A 21,704-nucleotide genomic window follows, 5' to 3' on the forward strand; every position below is an offset into this window, starting at 1 on the left:
GACTGAGCTGGAAACAGAAGTCTTCTCAGTCCCATGCAAAGTAGACACTGGTCTGGGTATTCAAGAACCTAGAAACATATCTTTTTTCTTGGAGATGTTGTAGAACATTAGTGTCTCAAAAAAAACCCAACCAAACACCTCAACTGGAGCCTGTCCATGCTTAGACTGTAGAGGCTGTAGAGCCCCCAGAAAAGTCTACATATCCATTGTAACTCTTGACAACTACTGCAGTCTAAATCCTGACACTTTTACTCGTAGGTATTTTTGCTACTTAGCAGGCTTTACCATTTTCCTCCTTTTTTTTTTTAATTTAATATTAATATGAACATAAGGCAAGATTTCAAAACTGTTGACTGATTCTGAGTGTTTGATTTGCCATCTCTCCAAGGCCCTCATCTTCCAAGTGATTCTCAGACCACATTAAAATGTCACGAGTTAGACAAAATACAGGTTCTCGAAGTGCCAGTGATAAATGGCATGACTAAAAGAGTCATAAGTGAGATGAAGAAATTTTATTACCAGAAAACATCATTACAGGGTTCCACTAAAAGCCATGTTCAAATTAAGGCTTTTACAAATACATGGCTAAAGAGCTTTCAGATGAACAGAAATGGGAAGGTGAAGTCTGCTGAGTCTCTTTTCTGTTTTCATACAGGTTTGACAAAGGTCCAGCAAAGAGTGAAATTAAACTCTTGCAAAGTCTGTGAAAATGGCTGGCTGCACAGACCATTCAGGGAGTGTCTGCGGTGGGAGCTCCTACATTACGGGACACAGAGGAATCCACTTAAGAGAGAGATTTGTCCAGATGCCATCATTAAGGAAAATATTTTTTTTTTGATACGTCAGTCATAAGACTTCAACTCTAAAACCAGTTCCAATTAGCATTGTGCTTACAGAGCAACTTCTACCTTTGGCTTCATTGCTCCAGAGTTTTTCCCTCCAATGAGTCCCTAGGTAACTTCTGAGAAGTCCTTATGCTGACCTGTGTTTTAAAGGATGCTATTTTACTTTTCAAGGTCATGCAGTGACTTCGTTGGTACTCCATGAAAGTCACAGAAATGCAGGTTCCAGCTTTACAAAATCCACTACATAGATGAAACGACAGCTCAAATGCATCTCTTGCCATTTCTGAAAGGACTCAGCTTCTACTAGAAAGAGTGCCAGTACATCAGTTTGTTTATTGACCACACTCCTGCTGACTTTTTGCCTGAGGGCAACTCTTTCCTGTCACGATATTTACTATCCACTTGGGTACGTAATTCTCACTAACCACTGGGGAGTCTCCTTCATCCTTAGCACTGCAGGTCCTCTCCCCTCTTCCCACATGCTTTTACCAATCCAGCTTCTTGAGTTGCCAAGAGAAAGAAAAAACCCTCTCTCTTGCTGATCTTCAGTGTGAGTCATAGATCAGAATTAGACAAAAGGATTATTCAAAAGAGTTAGCCTAATGGTGTCAAAATAATCAATATATTCTAATATTCTGTTTGGAAAGCATTTTCTGCTGGAAGATTTATGATCTTTTATCTACAGAAGACATTAAAAATATTCAGAATTGTGCTAAATATGCAAAATGAAAATAATTACTTGAAGTGTCCTATGATATTTCAATATGCAGTGGCAAGAAGTGGAAAAGGTGTGTTGATGTGGAAAATTCTTAATTAACATTTGAGTAAGTATTCTCTGTCTGCTTCCTCCTCAGCTCACTGTGCAAGATTTTAATATTCTCATATATTCTCTGTGCTATAAATCCTCAGTTCTACATCAGGGAGTGGCATGTATGATCAACAGTTTCTCGTTATAAATTGTGATAGGCCCTATTGACCTACCTTCCAACGGGATACTTGCCTTTGACTTAAAATGAATATTAATAAAGCTGTTAGCCCTCTATCCAAAAAAACAAGTACTTTCTCCGTTTCAGTAACTGAGCACGATAATTGTCATCAGTATCCCTAAATATCAAATTCATTATTTTACCTCCAGAGCAGTCAGCCTAAAAAGAGATTTAACATAGTTTTTGAACATCAAAATTATTTCATTTTATTTTGAGAGAACTTGCAAGAACTTTGTTTGTCAGGAGCAGTTCTTCTGTTTTAATAGTGATGAAAAGGTGTATCAAACATTATTGAAAATCTGTGTTTTCCCCATTGGCTTTCTATGTTAGCAAGGCTCCAACTCATTTCTGATCAATGAAGAGAATGGTAGATGAAGAAAAAAAGTGACAGATATTCCTGCAGGGCTGAAGGGCACACACCACATAATTTTGTTGCTGTCAGTTTATTTTTTTTTTCCTGTGTAAAATAAAGGAACCTGTGGCTGGTGATCAGGATTGCTAGCTGTTGCTGGTTTCTGTTAAAAAACCTTTTAATACCTCTCCCAGCTTTGCAGCCTATGCTAAATTTTTTGTAAGAAAAAATTACAGGTCCCAAAAGTGCAACCGAGGACATGTGGAACACCCTGGGGTTATTGGAGCAGGCGGGTAAAGATGGGATGGAGATATATGGGAGGCTGGACTGCAGTATGAGAGATGCATGAGACACTACATCACTTCTCTCTCTTCTGTGCCAGTTGTATACTCTGCAAGAATCAGACAATTGCTAGAAGTCTGGGAGAGTGAATGAAGTACTGTGGAAATAAATAAAAAAAGAAAGGAAGGTACAAAAGGCACTCAAAGAATCATAGGAGATCTTCCTCTTCTTGCTAGACAGTCAAATTTTGAATCTAATTGTCATGTAAACTGATCTAAAATATTCGGAGTTTACAAGACCCCAGATTACACTGTAAAAACCCATACAGTGAGAGTGAGCAGAGAAAAACTAAAATTTCATGTGTTCAAAGCTCAGGGGAAGGTGTTCACAATACAGGTTAATTTAGGGATTTAATTAATGACAAATTAATGTGGGTGTTGTGCTCAAGAAGCTATATCTCTTTCAAAATCCCAAGTATTGCATTACTGGTTGATGAGAAGCTCAACATGAGCCAGCAATGGGCACTCACAGTCCAGAAAGCCAACCATATCCTGGGCTGCATCAAAAGAAATTTGGCCAGCAGGTCGAGGAAGGTGACCTCTTGCAAGATCCCACCTGGAGTTCTGCATCCATCTCTAGGGTCCTCAGCACAGGAAGGACATGGACCTGTTGGAGTGCATCCAGAGGAGGGCCACAAAGATGATCAGAAATTAGAGCACCCCTCCTGAAAAGACAGACTGAGAGTGCTGGTGTTTTTCATCTTGGAGAAGAGATGGCTCTGGGAAGACCTTAGAGCACCTTTCAGTGGCTAAAGGGGCCTACAGGAGAGGGAGAGCTGGAGAAGGATTTTTTCCAAGGGTGTATAGTGACAGGACAAGGGCAAATGGCTTCAAACAGAAATAGGGTAGATCTAGAATAGATACTTGAAAAAAAGTCTTCACTGTGAGGGTGATGAGGCCCTGGAACATGTTGTCCAGAGAAGTTGTGGGTGTCCCATCCCTGGAAGTGTTCATGGCCAGGTTGGATGGGGCTCTGAGCAACCTGGTCTAATGGAAGGTGTCCCTGCTCATGGCAGGGGGGATGGAACTAGATGATCTTTAAAAGTCACTTCCAACCCAAACCATTCTATGATTCTATGATACAGCATCAAAATTCATTGAGAAAATAGTTACTTTCTAATATTTGTCCTGAACAATACTGAAGAGACAGCCACTAAAAATGACCCATGAGCCGCCAGTGACAAATGAAATGTCAGATCAAAAAGTGCTTGGTATAGCAGGAGTGATTTTACATCCTCTTTTGTAGGTCTGTTTTCAGAACGGGAAATGGTTCAGAAAATGCCAAGACTGTAAGAGCAACCAAGGTTAAAAAGCAGGAGCTCAGTTAGAGTCGCACCAACTAAGTGGGCCAACCAAATTAGAGGCTGCCATTCCCTGCTTCATGTGAATGTCCACACTTCACACCCATATGCAGCTTGCTCTGCAGCAGGTGGCAGCAGCTTTTCACCCTCCTCGCAATTGGTGCACTAATTGTACCATTTTAAACAGCTCTAAAATAAACCAGATTGCAGTCACATTGAAAAATATATGTGTGTGTGTGTGTCTGAAACCTGACTACAATCTAATTTCTTTAAAGGTCACCTGATGCTGATATCACAAGAAACAGTTCTGCAGAAGCAGAGATTGATTCCACTTCCCCTCTTTTGCCAGGCAATAACCTTAGAAAAACTTACATATTGATGGTGATTCACTAGTTTCAAAGGCCAGACAAAATAAATCTTTAATAAAGAGGTTTTCCCCAAGAAGAAACAGGCAGTTTAAAGAGCTTGGACCTCCAAATCGTCAGCCTGTGTGCTCCCTGTAATTTGATACTGCAGATCTTGCCTAACTTCATTAAGAGGATGACAGTGAAATTGAGATAAATTATCCCATGGTGAGTGAAGGACCAATACAGACAAAATTATAACCAGCAGGACAAATAGGTTATATTATCACACAGATAACTTACTTCCACACTAGTATTAAAATGATTTTCATTAACACAAACTATATATTTTACATAAGGCTCATGCTATTGTGAAATTAAGTACATTGTATGATTCACACAAATGCATCTGTAGTTGATGGACCATTCTTAGGTTTAGTTCTGGATTATTTTCAGCCCCTTCTTTGAGTGTGAATTTTGTTATCTTTTGTAGTAACTTCTCAGTTGAAAAAAATTACTGTTCTGACGTGTATAAAGACTTTTCCTCCAGAAAGCTGAGTCACTTTTTTGATTAAACACATTCAGCAAAAAGTGTGCATTTCAATAACTTTTTTCCCTGGAATTTTGATAAAAATTGCACAGAATAACATTGAGTTCATCCTACCTGGAAAAAATTTAAATTCAGAGACTTTATTTCAGGTCTTGCAATAGCAGCTTTTCAACACCAGTCCACTGTAGCTCCTCACTCTTTTGTGTCTATTCCTTTTCACAGGCAGAGCGCTTGATGCTGAGGGAAAGGTTGCCCCAGCATAGCCATTCTCTTATGTCATCTTTGGGCCATTGGTGGTGCATATCTGCAGGATTGTTTTCATTCCATGTTTTGGAGGTGATCTGGAAGGGGTAGGTGTGGGTTTTCACTCTGTTTTTTGGCTGAGCACCATCCTTCTGCTCTCATCTTATCACCTCAAGGACACTTATGGACTACAGACATAACTTTAGCAAATGAAGTTTAGTCAGTACAGATAAGGAGGACACACACCAAAATGGGTTCTGTGCTACTCCTTGCCCAATTCTACTTCTGGACTCTGCGATTGTGAATATATTAATTTCCTGAAACAAAGTTTGTACTTCAGCATAAAATACTGTAATGTAAGGCCGAATGAAACCCAAGAGCCTTGGCTGGACTAGGAAATCTCTTTTTAATAGTTTTATCCTGTTTGCATTGAGTTAGAATGCATTTCCTTACTACAGGGCACAGGAAAATATTCTTCTTATAATTGATTGATTTAGAAGGGTTCTGCTCTATATCATCAAGGGAGAATAATACAGATCTGTCATGGCAGATAACCTGATTTTGAAATAAGAGCACTAAACATTAACAACTGCAGTAACTGACCTGTCATGCCATCTACTTAAAAAAGACTTAAACAGTTACTTATAATCTAAACTGCAAAGCGGAGAATGGTCACACTAGCCATGTGTGACTGATTCCTTGCAGATGAGAGCTTTATGTACAGTTAGGGCAGTCACAGGGGCTGCACATATTCTTGCCTGGTACCACCAGCCAGGACAGATCTCCTGACTCTTGTGTGGGCATCTGTTGTGGCAGCCAAGGACCTCCCTGGGCCATGAGCTGGGCTTTCTTTCACTGGGGAAAGGGAGAGGAGGTGGCTGGTCCTCCCCTGGCTCTCACATGGGGGGAGAGGCTGTGGTGAGCCGGTTGATCAGGACTGTGTCCAGATAGCTTTTGAATATCCCCCAGGATGGTGACCTCATGAACTCTCTGGGCAGCCTGTGCCAGTGCCTGGTCACCTTCACAGTATAGTGTATACAACAACACTAAATAATCAAGAATTACAAAAAAAAAAAAAAAAAAAAGTCTGAGAGGTTGCTGGGAAGATTTCTAAACCATTCTTTATCTAAGGACAGGAGCAGCTCTTTCTAGCGGGACACCACCACAAGAGCTCCCTAAAGTTCCCAGGCAGAGCTACCAGCCATGCAAAGACGTGTGAGCCAGCTCATGGGGATTCTGCAGCTGGCATGGCATGGCATGGCAGAGTGCAGTGCTACCTGCATGGCTGGGGAAGCTCCAGGGCTCTGTGATGGTAATGGAAAGGGAAAGCTACTGCTATTGAGGTTTGAACAATGTTTAAAAGGAAAACTAAACGGAAAACTTTTGCAAAAAAGCCCTCTGAGATATTGACCTTTTTTGGACTGCTCGACAGCAACCACTGATGAAATAGCCTTGTTTTCTAGCATGCACAAAAACTCAGAGCTACATATCCTGTTAAAAAAAAACAACTTCTTGTATTGATGGCATTTGGTTGTAGAAAAGAATCAAAGACTTCTTTAGCAAAGATGTGTTTTCCTCTGATGCCACAATTTACAGAAATATTAAATACTCCTAAGGAGGTATTAAAATATTCCTAAGAGTTGGACATATTTAGAGATTTACTACAGTAATATAACTTTGGCAAATCCCATGTAGGTGTCTGATAATGCAGGTAAGTATTTTCATGGGAAAATATGCTGTCTTCATTTGAATTTTCAATCATTTTCCAAGTGTTTCAGACTTGGAAGTGTGGTATTTGACTTAAGTGTTCAGAAATTCTGAGACATATCTTCATTGAGTGGTTAATTTTGCATTTGCAGTTGAAAGAATCTTAACAAGTTCTCTACATTCCCATGAATTCTGTGCATCCAGTGAAGACTGCATAGCTGCAACTTGTATTTTATATATTAAAATATATAAAGAAGCCTCCAGTGAATAAATAAATAATACTACTATTTCTTATACAATATGAGGAATTATTTATGACACTTTTGATTTTTAAGAGTAATTGGATCCTGTATTTGCTGCAGCTTATAGTGTAATGCATTATGTGAAGAGTAAGCCACATCAAAGACTAAATAACAAGTTATCGGGTTGTAGATTATCTTTTAGCTAAAACTCACAATTGTAATGGAGAAGCAAAAGAAGGAAATGTAATTTTTTTGTGTATCTTGGTACTAAAGTATGAAGTTTGATTCCAGCTACTAATTCTGACTTTGTGCATGTGTCTTAAAAGTTTTAAGCATTACTGAAGCTATGAAACCTGAAAAAAGTTGAGCATACCATATTTGTATGAAGAATATTGAAGGAAGTGAATGAATTCCCATGTTTTATGAACACTTAATTCTCTCCTTTTGGTAAAATGTGTAAATTTTGTTTTTTCCAATCCTTTGCGAATGCACCTATGGAGAGAGTATTTTCCTTTTGTAGTTTGGCTTGGATAGCAAATATTGCTGTGTAGGTCTCAAAGAGTGCTCCTCTAATTTATGTAAAGAGTTTAAAACCTTAAGAAAACACATCCAAACCTCCAAAAGCTCAGGTGCACTAAAATATTTTAAAATTAAGTAAGACTTGTTACAAATATTAACATAAACCCTAGAGTAACAAAGTTATTTATAAGAGCGTGTAGCTCAGGCTTGCTCAGGAGAAATGTATTTTCCTTAGAGCTTCCCTCAAAATCAAAGCTTCACTGCTATTTTTTCCTGGATGCTCCATTTCCATACAAGAAGGGGTGTCACATCCTGAGACCCTTCTGTCAGGTTTTGTTGCATGGGCCAACAGATACAAGAGATTTTGGGAGGCACAAGCCCAGACCGTTAATGTGAACATGTAAACCTCACTTCCTTAGGAAGTCAGGCAAAGAAAACTTTACCACTGAGCCCAGATGATCACATAAATGGGTAACTCAAGTTCAGCTGAGCTCATTGTGCATTGTTGCATATGGTTTGTTGCCAAGATCTGGAGTGCAATTTGTACAATCTGAAAGCAGCAGTAGCAGCTTTGAAGCCAGTGTTAGAAGTGTGATTGGGTAAAATCCAGGCTCCTTTCAGGATGGTTAGAAGCCTGCCAGGAGCTTTCAGGAGCTTGGGCTCATTAACTGCAACCAGGTTCAGAAACAAAGGCAAACATGACAAATAATTTCTCAGCTCCTAGGAAAAATATTCTACGGCTCACTCGAAGTATTGATTTATTTACATAACTCTTTTAAAATAATAATTTTTAAAAGGAGGTAGGTTGTAGATTTCAAAATGGGAATGAGCTAGAGCCAGTGCACCTCCAGCTGCTGTTCTTACAGAAACATCATGTACCTTTAACACAATTAAAACATAAGCATGTACAATTTCTAAACCACAGCTGGAGCCTTCAGCTTTTTTTCTTGGTTTGCCATGATGGTTACAGAGCAACACATAATGGCTAACTCAGCAGGCTGCCTTTTTGCAGAGGGACAAGTAGAGCTAGTCTGTACAAAGAGATGACTTAAAAGAATCCCTTATCCCATTTTCTAGAAAAAAAAAAACTCCCTATCATTGATTTATCTCTAGGAGGTGCAATTGGGAATATATGTAAAACCAAGAAATTCCTCATTTGAGATTTTAGGACCACTGTGGATGATACAGAAAGATCTTAAGAAGTTCATTTACAAGTTCCAGGGAAGTTGCCTGTCAAAAGTAAAGCCTATTGAATATTTATCAGCTACCTCTGCTCTGTCACGTTTCAGAAAACACTCTTAGAAATCTTTGTTTTCTGAAGTTACTAATGATTTCCGAACCTACCCATGTACCAAACGTGAGCATAGAAGTGCAGCTGCTCTCTCACCCCTTGATTTCTTTCAGCTGCAGCCAGAACAAGTTTTCTTTGTTTCAGGATAAGTTAATGGTTTCCCCTTACCAGCAAAGAAAAGACTTTTAAGAAAGATAAAGACTGCCACAAACCTGTCTGTCTCTCCCACATATACAAACAAAAAACTAGTCAGCAAACCAGAAACAACCAGGAGTAGTGTGCAAGACTTTTGGGATGGAGTTGACTACGAAAACAATGCTGACAGCCTAACAGATATGTTCAGTTGTGGGGTTTGCGTCACATAATATCACAGGCTTTCTGCTGTCATGCACAGGCAGTAGATTTCACCTATCACAGAGTGTTCACAGCAAAATCATTCCGTTTGTGGGGTTATTTTTCCATGCATATAGCTTACATAAAGCAGGCAAAAAAGACTGAGCAGTGAGGATCTCTTATGGTCTGGGCAAGTTTCTGTTGGCAAATAATTTATTTTCTCAAAAGAGTCTGCTGCTTCATCTCACCCAAAAGCATACCACGATTTCTGTTATAAAGACATAAATATTTATAGGAAAAATCTGTAGGAAAATTGCTTCCTCAGAGCAGCCCTGTAGATCAAGTGTCCCCTCAGAGTTCAGACTGATGTTTTCAAGGGTCTTCAGTGTCCATCTATGGCCTTTTTTCCTGTACCTTTCTCAGTTCCTTCTGGTCTGCTGATGTCCTCCTATACTTTGATAAGGAAGGCCATATAACAGAAGGGGCCAAGATCCCTCAACCCCATTGCTTAAGCTGTTGCTCCATTGCTGCATGCCAGAAAGACTGGAGAGGGAGTAGATCTTTTAGCTGTGCTCTTGTGCTGCTAGGGCAAAACAGTGGCTTCATCACGGCCCTTTATACCACCTGTTGCTCTCCATGTATCTGCACTGTTGGAGTCTTAGTCCAAGGTGGAAGCAAAATGATAGCAGGAGAAACATAGTACTAGCTAATACCCGAAGTGACAGTCACAAAACAAAGAGGAGTTGTCTGTCTCCTTTAGGTGTCTGCAAACATACACTGAAGCCTCAGGCTGATGGATTGTTCCTCTAGAGAGGCATACTGAGAGGAAATTGGTTTTCTTTGCCCTTTTGCAGAGCGTTTGGCATCTCCCTGAGCAATGACACATTTTTTGTCACCAACAACACGAAAGTTCCTATGTGGAAGCATTTTTTTGCTTCTGTAGATATGGATGCTTGGGTGAAATGAAGAGACCACATAATAATAAGGAACAGGGCCATTACCAGCAAAACTCATTTGTTATCTGCTGTCGAGCCTCAGCAGTGGAGGAAATAGAGTCATCTGTGTGCCCTAATGAATTCTGACAGACATTTACAGACCGAAGGCTGATATTTTCTGACAGTATCACCATCTGCACTCTGAAAGCTGCTAGTATCCGGACATCATAATCTGCTGTTGGCTGTTTATTATTGTACCTCAAAATCACAGGTCACGCAGATCCTGGACTTACATGTCATCAGCTTTGTGTGCAGTCCCCTTACCTCAGCTAGGATCTTAATTCTCAGTATCTCACTGTGCTGTCTAGTTTGATGTTTAACTTTGCAAATAATCAAGCCAATAGCCTAAGATGTAGATATTTGAAAGGGAAAAAAAAAGAAAGGAAGAAAGGAAAAACCTTCTAGCCAGCCAGTAGGGAAAATAGATGTTAACCTAATTCTTACCAGGGCAGATGGAGTTATATAATCTGATTTCCAAGAGTAAGTGATTTTTCAAAGAAGTAAGGTTTTAGTATATATCATGAACGGCAGTTTTTGCAGCTTCAGAATTCTAATGTGGCAGTAGTTTCTACAATCCTATGCACAATGCAGGCACAGGGAACAGCATTAAAGAAAAAAAGGTGCAATAAAAACAGGGGGGTTTAGCTTAGTCAAGAAAAAATATGTTGTTCCAGATATGCGAGAACACAGAGAATAAAACAATTATTTTTTTAAAGCAGTTTTCAGAACAAGAGAAAAAGTGACCTTGAAAAAAACCAGTATAGGTTAATTGGAGAAAAAAAAAAGGCACAGAAAAACCCTTAAAAAAACTCCAAAGAGTGGGAGTGAACTTCACTTTGCAGACTTCAAGATTTCCTTGCATTATAAGGAAGAGGAGAAAAAGCTGAAGGCACAAGTCAAGTTAGCGAAGATGTGCTACTTTGGCCTTGAAAAAAATGTTTTTTTCTAGGTAAAGTCCCCTGAAGAGGGGTCCTGAATTTTCAGCTTGTTTCCTAGAGTGCTGGGTTTTCTTTCCTCCCCGGTAGTAAACATGGGCACTCAAGGTCTTTTTTTTTTTTTTTTAAATAATTAAATAAACAAAACACCAACACAGTCTCACATAAGGAGGAATATTTCTGATCAGGTAAAATCCTAGTGCCTTCTGCAAAGTTCTATTCCTCAGAGCCTGGCTTGAGACATGGTGTTTTCTTATCCAACCAGCTCCTCTGAGCACAGTGATGAGCAAGCTGTCACCTGACTCAGGACTGATCTTTGAAGACACATTTAGCAAACAGAAGGAAGAGTTTGTATATCTCCTGAACTCAAAGAAGCTTTTGACTTCATGGCATCTGAATGTCTCAAACGCTGAGGAAAAATAGAGATTTCAAGCCTTGTGTTCTTTCAGCTAGTTACCAAAAGGAAGCATGCCATGGGGCTGGTTTCACAGAATCATTTAGGTTGGAAAAGACCTCTGAGATCATCAAGTCCAAGCTTTGACTGATCACCACCTTATCAACTAGACCATGGCATTAAGTGCCACATCTGATCGTTTTTTGAATACAAAAAACTATAAACTTGAGGATGATGTAAGTACACACTGTGCCTTTGCACCTCTGGTATCTCAGATATCTGTTTTGTGGACCTCCTGTCGGGAAGCGAATACATAAATACATGAAAATAAAGAAACACAAGGTCAAGAGAGGAGCCACAAAAGCAGCACTGAGAGTGTCATTTTCCCAAACAGCAAAGCTCTGTCACTCCCTGCAGGTTTCAGTGACCTAAATAGAGGAGGACAACAAGATTCCTTGTTCCTGCCTATAGATTTAGCAAGTCTAATGCTCAGTAAAACAAAGTGGTTGTAGAAAAGTATCTACAGTTCTGGGAAATATGATGGGAGGAAATACAAGATCTGATAAAAAGTTTTACTTTAGGTTACTGGACCGCATACATATAAACTTCTTCATCTAGTGGAGTACAAACATACTCAGCAATGTACATACTAGAACTGAAAGTCTGCTGTTCTACTATAGTGGGTAAAACTATGTATGTGGTCAGCGGAAGTCAGCTGGAGCTAAAATCTGTGACAAGTCAGGACAAACTGTGTCCCAGGAGTAGGTTTTTCCTTGGAAGGCAATATTGAAGATCACAGCTTTATGGGTAATCCCTCAGCACGAGATAGCAGGCAAGCACTGGCTAACAGTGTTGTCCTCCTTGGAAATAACTACTTCTGTGGGAAAGGGTCAATATCCCACCAATGAGGCAAAGAAGATTTATTATATTCACTCTCCCCGTTAGGAAGCAGATGGCTTTCATATTTCATCTTGTAGCTGAGGATTTTTAGAATGAGCTGCTTCATGGGAAAGAAATGAGGGGGAACAGCATTAGTAGGAGCTATGTTTACTAAGCAATTACAGGGCAAGGGCATCTACTATAGCAACTGGAGACAGGGTCTAAACATTCTGAGATGCATGTGCAAACAGAAAAGCAGCTCTTTGCTCCATAGGGCAGGAGCAAATGTGTCACCTTGCCAAAAGACACAATTCAAAGTTTTCCATAGACACAAGGAGGTAGCACTTAAGTCTTCAGAACAATACAGTAGTGCTCATTTTCCACCTCATATAACAAAGCAAGCAATTACAGTCTTCACTAGCTGGTATTTCTAAATGCGGTTCAACTCTCAAAGCACTCATGGAATATTTTCCTTAAAGCTACCAGGAGTGCCTTAATCTAACATTTTAGAATCAGCTCAGTTCAGCTTTGAATAGCTGGGTTCAGTTTCCATCTTTCATAAGAGTTAATTGTCTCTCTTTCTGTACAAGTTCTACACTGAGCTACTGTCACAGCATGTGTGAATGATTCATGATGATTTGCCCACATGGCCTCTGGCCTCCTGCTAGAGGCAACTGAGGGAAAAAAACCTCACAAAACCCCCACCACAACTACAGCACTCCCCCCCCCCCAAACTTCCTTCTCTTTAGAACATCATTTATTGTTGTTACTCACCTTTAGTAAAAGGAAAGACAAAAGCCATACCACAATGTAATGTGTAACACCACAGGGGTTCTAATCAAACCCAAACTAAACATGAACTATTGTTTTAGTGTTAAAACTAGCAAGCTCACATAATAAAATCCAAGTAGCAAGTCACTGGAGGAAAAGTTATTAGAAAAGAAAAGCTGATTATGTTAATTAAACAAAAAAATCTGCTTGGCAGACAAGAACAGCTTAGAAGCAAATAGATTTAAAATACGTATCTATTTCTCGGTGTTCCCTGGAGCACTCAAACACTAGTATGCAAGTATGTGTGCTCATGCATTTAGTCTTAAGGATTAAAGAATTGCTGGGTAAGTTGACTAAATCCAGGGAAGATTCAGTGGTCTTTAAAAATAAAATCCCATGTGTGTCCACAACGTTTTGTGAATAAAGCTCTGGAAGCAGAGAATAGAGACCTTATTTCTACTGGTTTTGACACAGCAGTATACACACAAATTAAAAACCTATTAGGCCTCAGATACCCCCTTTGTTCTGGAAAACTCAAAATAGCAAAAAAGATTCTGCCAGAGCAGAAGGCTCCAAAAGCCTATGAAGAGAAACCCCATCCATTAGAAACTAAGCTCCATCAGTACTGCTGCTACTCACTCCTTACTGAGTGTCAGGTAAAGAAAATATTTACTAACAATTCAAGTTTTCCCTTCACTCCCACAAACTCTTTTAACAACTCGATCCCTGTGTTGCAGAAATCCATTGAGAGAAATTAAGTTATGTCAAGAGTCAGGTTTTCATTAATTTAATTTCTTTTCAGACCTGAGTGGATAACCAAGAGACTTAGGGTGACTCCCACATACTTTCAGGAATTTATTGTACTTTCTCTTATCCTTCCCCCTAATTGAAATTAAACTGTTTTCAGAAAAGCCTTCAGTAATGACACATTAATCCCTGCATTTGATATTAACACCCATTTAAAGAAAAACTGCAGCGTATTTCATGGTAGTAATATTGAGAATAGTTACCTAGCAATTTTACTTACCATTGTAGACATACTACATTCTGAAACATTTAAAAAATGTCAACAAAAACCAAAATAATCAGACACAACATGAGTAGAGACAGTAATATTTTTAGGTGGTTGTCTGCTATTGAATAAATATTCAAGAATTTTCAACTCTTAAATATAATATTATCACAAAATGCTTTTATTTTTCTGAAATGATAAAATTAATATGGCTGTTTCCAAGTCACAGTTGTTGGTTTTATTTATTTTAGAGCAAGGACTTTCCAATGTAACCACATAGAACCAAAAACCAAAACCAAACCACGAATATACAGTGGCATTTAGTAATCTCTTATAACATTCTGCTGTGACCACGCGAATTTCCATTTAAGCATTGCTGCTTGATTACCCTTACAAAGAATAGCACAAGTATGGTAATAAAATTCGGATAATCAAACTGACTGAAAACATAGCAAGTGTAGTGCAGGATTGCCACAGACACATGACTGTTCAGTTCTTTTGGAGTTGTGCTAAATACAATTTCACATAGTTGTACAACCCTCTACTTAACCACTGTAGGTGCTAAAATGTGGTGAGTTTGTTTTAAATACCTATAGATACCATTTTGATTGTCTTGTACTTCTAAGATATGAATTATTGTGTTGAATAATGCATTCATTACTACAAATCTCATGAGCACAGTTTGCTTCATGAGACTTGTCTAGTGAATCTGAAAACTGCTTCCCCTCTTCTGACAGGAAAAAACAGAGACATGTAAGGTACTAAGAGTTTCTTTAGGCATTCTTCTTTATTTGTAGAAAGACCTACATCACATCTGTAATAATTTCTAAAGTCTGTATTTTCTCCAGAAAATATAATCTATCAGTGAAGATAATACCAAAAAATACCTGCTTTCATCATGTAGTAAGAATATAATGAACCAAGGGTAAAGTTTACTTTTGTGCAGTTTTCTCACATGTGGTACAAACCTCAGTTGCATATCCTGGATGTAAGTGGTGTGCAGAACATCTGTTGTCAATAGGAAATAGTAAATGCATGCTCTAACTTAGGGATGTATACTCTAGATTGGAGACACATCATTTGGCTCTCAGGGAAAACTACACTATTTAAGATGCAGTATTTGTTTGTCCTCAATAGGAGACTGTAGAAAACTTCCTCAAGGCTTTGCTAGGCTTCCTACCATTTTTAGTTTTCCAAGATATTAGACTTCTGATGGCATCAGCATTCTGACAGTGGTGGACATGAGTGTTAAATGATTGAGTAATAGTGTGTCTGAAAGGACTAGGACAGTAAAGAGATATTGTATAACAGTATAGTGGGAGGAGTGGGACCAGGAGTGGAATAGGGTCACATAAAGCAGTGGCAAAAGCCTGGACTCACTGGCTTTTGAAATTATTCTTTCTCTAAAATGATTAATTAAAAAAAAACATGACATACAAACAAGTTTTAAAATTATATGAAGATTATTAACATAATTACCAGGAATACAAAAAAAAACCCCAACACAAATACATTTCAAATTAATAGTGACAAAAAACATTAAAGGAGTAGAATATTTTCAAAGAAATTGATATGTTCGATATCTCTCCTTCCTGTAGCATTGTAGGTGAGTCCATGGCAAACACTGTTTTGCACCACAGAGTCTCTCCAAAAGGTTTACTCTCTCTCATCCACTGGACTTGCCTGCCCGTCAGACTCAGAATTGAACCTTTACTCATGATCAGTTTTCTTAGGCTCTCAGAAAGCAAAGATGCAAAGAGTGCTTAGAAAAGAGTTACCTCTCAACCAAAGGTGAACTGACGAAAAAGCTAATGGTAAAACAATTACTATTAAAACAAAACCACACATGCCTCAAGACTCAATCACTTTCACCTTTCAGTTTGCTTGGCTAAAAACATTCACACAGTGTCTACAGAACTGAACCATCTGTGTACTTGGAATCCGAGTCAGTTTTCATTATTCGATGATTTGAAACAACTGTAATCATATTGAATTCTTCTTTTAATTTTTAAGTGAAAGAAGATTGAGCTAAATTATTATCTTGTATGAGTCAGTGCTGTTAAGTTAAAAAAAAAAAAAGAAAGAAACCAAGCAAATTTAAAAACTTAATATTACAGTATGTGGCTATTAATGGCTAAGCCTCTGGCCATGACGAATCCAAAATTGTTTAACACAAGCAACAGGACACAGTAAGTAATAGCCAATTGCTTAACCCACAACCGCTTTGAGAACCACCTAGCTGAGTAGAAAAATAGTTCACAGGTTTGCAGAACATCTGCTTCTCTGTATTTCTAGGTGCATTACTGCAGGAATTCAGTTGAAGCAGAGCTACAAGCCATTTCTAGAATTAAATGTACAGTTATTAATTTCAGACATATAGTAGCGCAATCATCATTACAGAAAGGGAGCATAAAAGTGAAGGGAACATTTATTTAATTTGTATTTTCTGAAACATCATGGATTTCTTCAGCTATATAGAGCACTTAAAGGGTAAGCTCTGTATTACCAGCTTAATGCAATGCTATTTAAGGTGAATCTATGTTACAATTGCAAATATATAAAGTCACTTTACGCACAGCATGTGAGAAATATCTACCATGACAGAATTCAGACACAGTATATTTTCATCCTTCAAGATATTAATAAATTCAACCCCTTTTTTAAGACGCTCCAGTCTTGTAAATCAAGCCCCAGAAAAGCTGCAAAACTGAAGAATATATTGGCAAACTCCTTATCATTGCATCAGGTTATCTTCTTTCAATATCAAGAAAATTAAAAGGAATAGTTGAGGCACAAGTGATTTTTATGCAGAAGTATAGAAGTATTTCAAATAAGTAGACTAAAACTTCAGTACTTATTTTAACTTTCTTAAAAAAAGACAGAGATCATAGGTATATGATCACAGTAATAGATCACAGTTACTGCAGTCTTACTGGATTGCTCTTTTTTTTTCTAAGATGAAAAAAGAAATTGGCTCACAGAACTTGCCAAATCCACTTTATACTCCATTTCACATAGCTCATGTCTAATCAAAGCAAAGTACAAACCCGTGCTTCAGGGGAGTCTGAAATCATTCTGCTATACTTGACAGTAAACTAATTCTTCGGTAAAGACAACTTCAGTGAACCCATTCGCTCAAAGAAGAGTCCATCCAGCTGAACTGACATAAATGTTGCACGCAGAACTTAACATGAAAGTGCTCTGACAACAAGCTTTTGAGAATAAGTTCATATCATAAGAGTTTGTGCTTCAAACTACTTTTATAACTATGGTTATTGTTTCTGTTAAGAGGCACTGCATAAGTATGGAGTTATTCATCTAATGCACTTAATATTTCTCAGCTGAGGACTATTGCAGTTTTACCCTATGTCTAGGTGTGATAATACTTTGGTTTGCTTTACAACAGTAGCATTGCACTGGCAATACAGCTGATACTAAAGAGAAGGCTGAAAACTCTGCAGACTGGAGGACTGAAAAAACCCAATCTGCTCCCTTACTTCTTTTCATGCTTCTTGGTTAGTTTTCCTCTTTCTAGCTGGAGGCTTGTACTGTTTGTTCGCTTCTCCTTTTGCTGGCTCTCCTGGGAAACTTGCTGCACTGCTCGGAGGATAGCAGTCTGCACAATCTGCTTGCTGGCGTTCTGCAGCTTAACTTCATCTTGCTCCGTCCCTGGCTTCTCACCTGCCAAAGCCAAACAAGAAAGAAAAGGAACTAAGAACTTGGGACTACTCTGTGAAAACATGAAAGACAGAAAAAGAGAAGAGTAAAAATACCCAACAAAACAACCAAACCACAGAGTCCCTGGGGACAGTTTATTACATAAGAAACCTGCCAATACAGAAGACAAATTAGGGTAGAAAGTGCCCCTGTGTGCTCAGTGCTACAGGACTGAAAGAAGGGGGAGACTGAGTCATACAGCTGAGTTACCCACACCCCAGCTCTGGGGACAGCTGCAACTTCACAGCTGAAAAAAGCACAGATACATTTTGCAGTAAGACAGGAAATGAGGGTTTTCTCATCCAGCTGTTAATCACATCCTTTTTGACTTGAGCTGTGTTTCTGGACAGGGAACTGGATTTCAATTTGCAAGCCTGACATGTACTACACCACCTTACAGAAAAAAATCTGTTTCATTAACATTTCTGTTTACTATTACTTCAGATTAAAAGCCCTCATCCATCAAATTCTAACTGACTTCAACGTACAAAATTTTGTTAAGTGCAGTTTATTAATCCTTAGCTAGGTTTTCAAAGATATCTGCACAACATTAAAAAAAGCTCAGATTGCTATACGTAAAACAGAAAACACTTTCTATAGCAACCTGACAAATACATATTTCTTATGTGAAACTTCCTTGTTTTGCCAGAAAGTTTAATCTGGAGAACAAAAAAGTAATGTAGTGTGACTACTGACATTTGGTAATGAAGAAGAATAGTTTATGTTAAGAGGTTTCTCTTTAAGAGTGTTTTGATTCCTAACACAAATGACAATTCAGACAATAAAAAGTGCTCCATAACATTCAAAATTATCTTGATTAAAAAATATATATTCTGAATTAAGGTGATTTACACCTATTGGCATTTAGGAACTCAGTTGCCAATTGAAATTCTTAGCCTAGGTGCTTATTTACATCACTAGATTTAATTTTAAAGGTTTTAAAGGCACTGATCTCAGTTCTTTCTTAAATGACTGATATGGTCAAGCATTTAATTAAATAGTATGTGTATTTTACTGTCTTTTTTAATGACATGTATTAAGAATTACATCCTGAGAGAAATCAAACAGAGTGAATTAAAGGTCAGTTGCTTTTATGAGAGGTCCATATCTGGAACCGTGATAAATTCCCAATGTTCTTTCAGGATAAAAAGATAGAAACAGGATAAAGATAGAAACAAATGGAGAATCACTAGTTTCCTTAAGGAATACACTATTAAGATGTGATATGCTTGAGGTCCTGCACCTGGGTCAAGGCAATGCGTGACATCAATGCAGACAATGAATCGGTGCTGAATTTATTATGAGCAGCTTTCTGAAGAAGGACTTCGAGATAGCAGTAGACAAAATAGTGGAAATGAGATGGCCATGTCTGCTTGCAGCCCAGAAAGCCAGTTCTATGGTGGTCTATATAAAAGAAGAGAGGTCAGCAGGGCAAGGGAGGTGATTCTACCCCTCTACTCTGCTCCCATGAGATTCTGGAGTAGTCAAGGTCTGGGGTCCTCAGCACTGTAAAGACATGGACCTGTTGGAACATGGCCAGAGGAGGGCCATGAAGATGATCAGAGGGCTTAGATGACCATCCTATGAAGGCAAGCTGTGAAAGCTGGGGTTGCTCAGCGTGGAGAAGACAAGACTCCAGAGAGACCTTATTATGGCCTTTCAATACATAAAAGGGACTTGCAAGAAAACTGGAGATTTTTTACCAGGGCAAGTAAAAGGTCTGAAAGGACAAGGAGCAAAGGTTTTAAACTAAGATGGTAAATTTATACTGAAGGTAAAGAAGAAATTTTTTATGATAAGAATGATGAGACACTGGGAACAGCCTTCCCAGAGCTGTTGTGGATGCCCCATCCCTGAACACATTCAAGATGCGGTTGGACACGGCTTTGAGCAACCTGATGTAATAAAAGATGTCCCCGCCCACGGCAGAAGGGTTGGACTAGATGATCTTTGAAGGTTCTTTCTGACCCAAACTGTTCTGCGAGCCCAAAACAATGAGCTGCAAAACAATCAAAGCTTACTCAATGAGAAAGGAATAATTCATTATCTCCCACCTCTCTCTAAAAACAAATACTTATTTTTATCATGTTCATATTATACATGTTTTGCTTAAAAACAAAATAAAAATGTTGTTTAATTCTATTGAAACTGAATAATTAAAAGGAAATCCTGCAACTGTATTGTGATGACAAAGTTTGTCTATAATTAAGAGGTTAAAAATGTGAAAACTTAGAAAATATGCTTTAAACTGGAAAAGCTGACTGAAAGGAATCACTTGAATTCTTGGTACTATCAGCTTCCCTGATTCAGTTTTTCCCACTCCTTAGCACTTGAAACAGTGTTTTTTTGAATAAAATTCAATGTTACTTAACAGTAAAGTATAGATATTTCTTTATTACTCAAATATGAACTCAATTTTATTACACAATTGTAAGGTGATAAAAATTAATTAGTCTTCTTGCAGAGTTGATCAGTCAACTCAGCTGATGTTCAGAAGATAATATATTAACAAAAGCATAGATAAACATGAAATTCTAAATACAGATGAGTATGTTGTAATGGTCTATGATATTATGTGTAAAGTGAAAAATTTGCCAACCCCTAAAGCCATAAACCTCCAGAATTTATTGATGAAAAGATATTGTCATTAAGTACATTGCTGTTGAAAATGACTCAGTTTTCTTTCCTTAGGGATGCTTTGGCCCTTGCCACTTAATATCTGCAAAATCTGAATTTTAAATATTTTTACATGAGGAAGGTCATTCACAGCAACACCCAGCTGAAAAAAGGATAGTTTTCCAGTGAATTTCTATCTTTTTCAGTTGTTTATTTTGGAGTAAAACCCATCTGAAAGCACCACTCAGATAAGTGAGATGTAGTTTTCACCTGCTCAGCTTTAGATTAGCAACTTACTAGATGATTCTTTTATTTGCTGAACTAACCAAGAACAGAGAATCCAAAACCCCTGGACTACTTCTGCCCTGCCTCTGAGGGCTTAGATATGCACAGAAAGGAATTAAGGCAGCTCAAACAAATTTAATTTATATTTGTGTAACTTTAAGATAATAACAGCTAACTGGTTTTGGACATGGAGAGAGCCAAAGCTGTTGAAGTGGGGGTGATGTGACCAATGAGACCAGCTTCTGCTGACCATCTAAATTAGAAAGCAAGTGAAAATAATAGTTATTTTTGAGGGGGATATCTGGCACTGTGTAGAGGTCCAAGACTATTATGTGCAGAAGCTGGACTGCCAACCAGAATCCAGACATGTTAAGCAGTTCCCCTGGGTGTGCGTTATTAATTACAGCTGGCCCATGTGGACATGATGCTGGGAAAATGGTTCTATATTACCCTACTTGAGCAGGAGTTGGACAAGATGACCTCCAGAGGTCCCTTCCCACCATGAATTTTCTTCACTCCTGTGAGTCTAGCTGGTTAGGCTGCCTTTTTTCCACTTCCTGAAGGAGTAAACAGCCGTGTCTTGAAGAGCATTCCCACTACATTCTCTTCTTCCAATTGCTCATTTCAAGGAAATCACTTAGCTAGCTGTTTCTGAGAAGCTCATTTATTTATTGATATGCTGGACCTACTCTGAGGAAGAAGAAAGGAATTGACTAAGGAAAGCAGAGATGACTCATGCAAGAATCCCAAAGAGGCTGAGCTGGAACATATCTACCTTCACCTTGCTGAAATACAGACTGCTGTGGACATCAAAGCAGAAATTTGACTGCCTATAAAATTAATCAGGCATTTTAAGAACTGTCTTTTCAATCAGGTGAAACACATGTCACTCCTGCTGTCCAAGTATTTGGTGTTTTGGTAATCAAAATAAGAGTTATTGGGGTGATAACATACAATGAATTTTTATCTATATTTTTTTAAATTTGAAGAATAACTAGTTAAGTTAAAATTCTATGACAAATAGGTCACTTGAAGTAACTGCTGGG

At 38.4% G+C, this 21,704-nt stretch overlaps 1 protein-coding gene across 2 annotated transcripts in view; it reads right to left on the minus strand.

Annotated features, from left to right (window-relative positions):
* Positions 1–16,003: 16,003 nt before the first annotated feature.
* The window catches only part of AKAIN1 (A kinase (PRKA) anchor inhibitor 1), a 35,273-nt gene continuing 29,572 nt past the window's right edge, over positions 16,004–21,704 (minus strand). For both annotated transcript variants that reach the window (XM_017832947.1, XM_017832956.1), the window contains one exon: positions 16,004–17,721. In XM_017832947.1, the coding sequence (XP_017688436.1) occupies positions 17,534–17,721 (188 nt within the window). In that variant the 3' untranslated portion in view covers positions 16,004–17,533. The remainder of the gene's footprint in view (positions 17,722–21,704) is intronic.

The sequence above is a fragment of the Lepidothrix coronata genome, unplaced genomic scaffold (assembly GCF_001604755.1).
Source record: "Lepidothrix coronata isolate B3197 unplaced genomic scaffold, Lepidothrix_coronata-1.0 Scaffold6, whole genome shotgun sequence".
Lineage (NCBI taxonomy): Eukaryota > Metazoa > Chordata > Aves > Passeriformes > Pipridae > Lepidothrix > Lepidothrix coronata.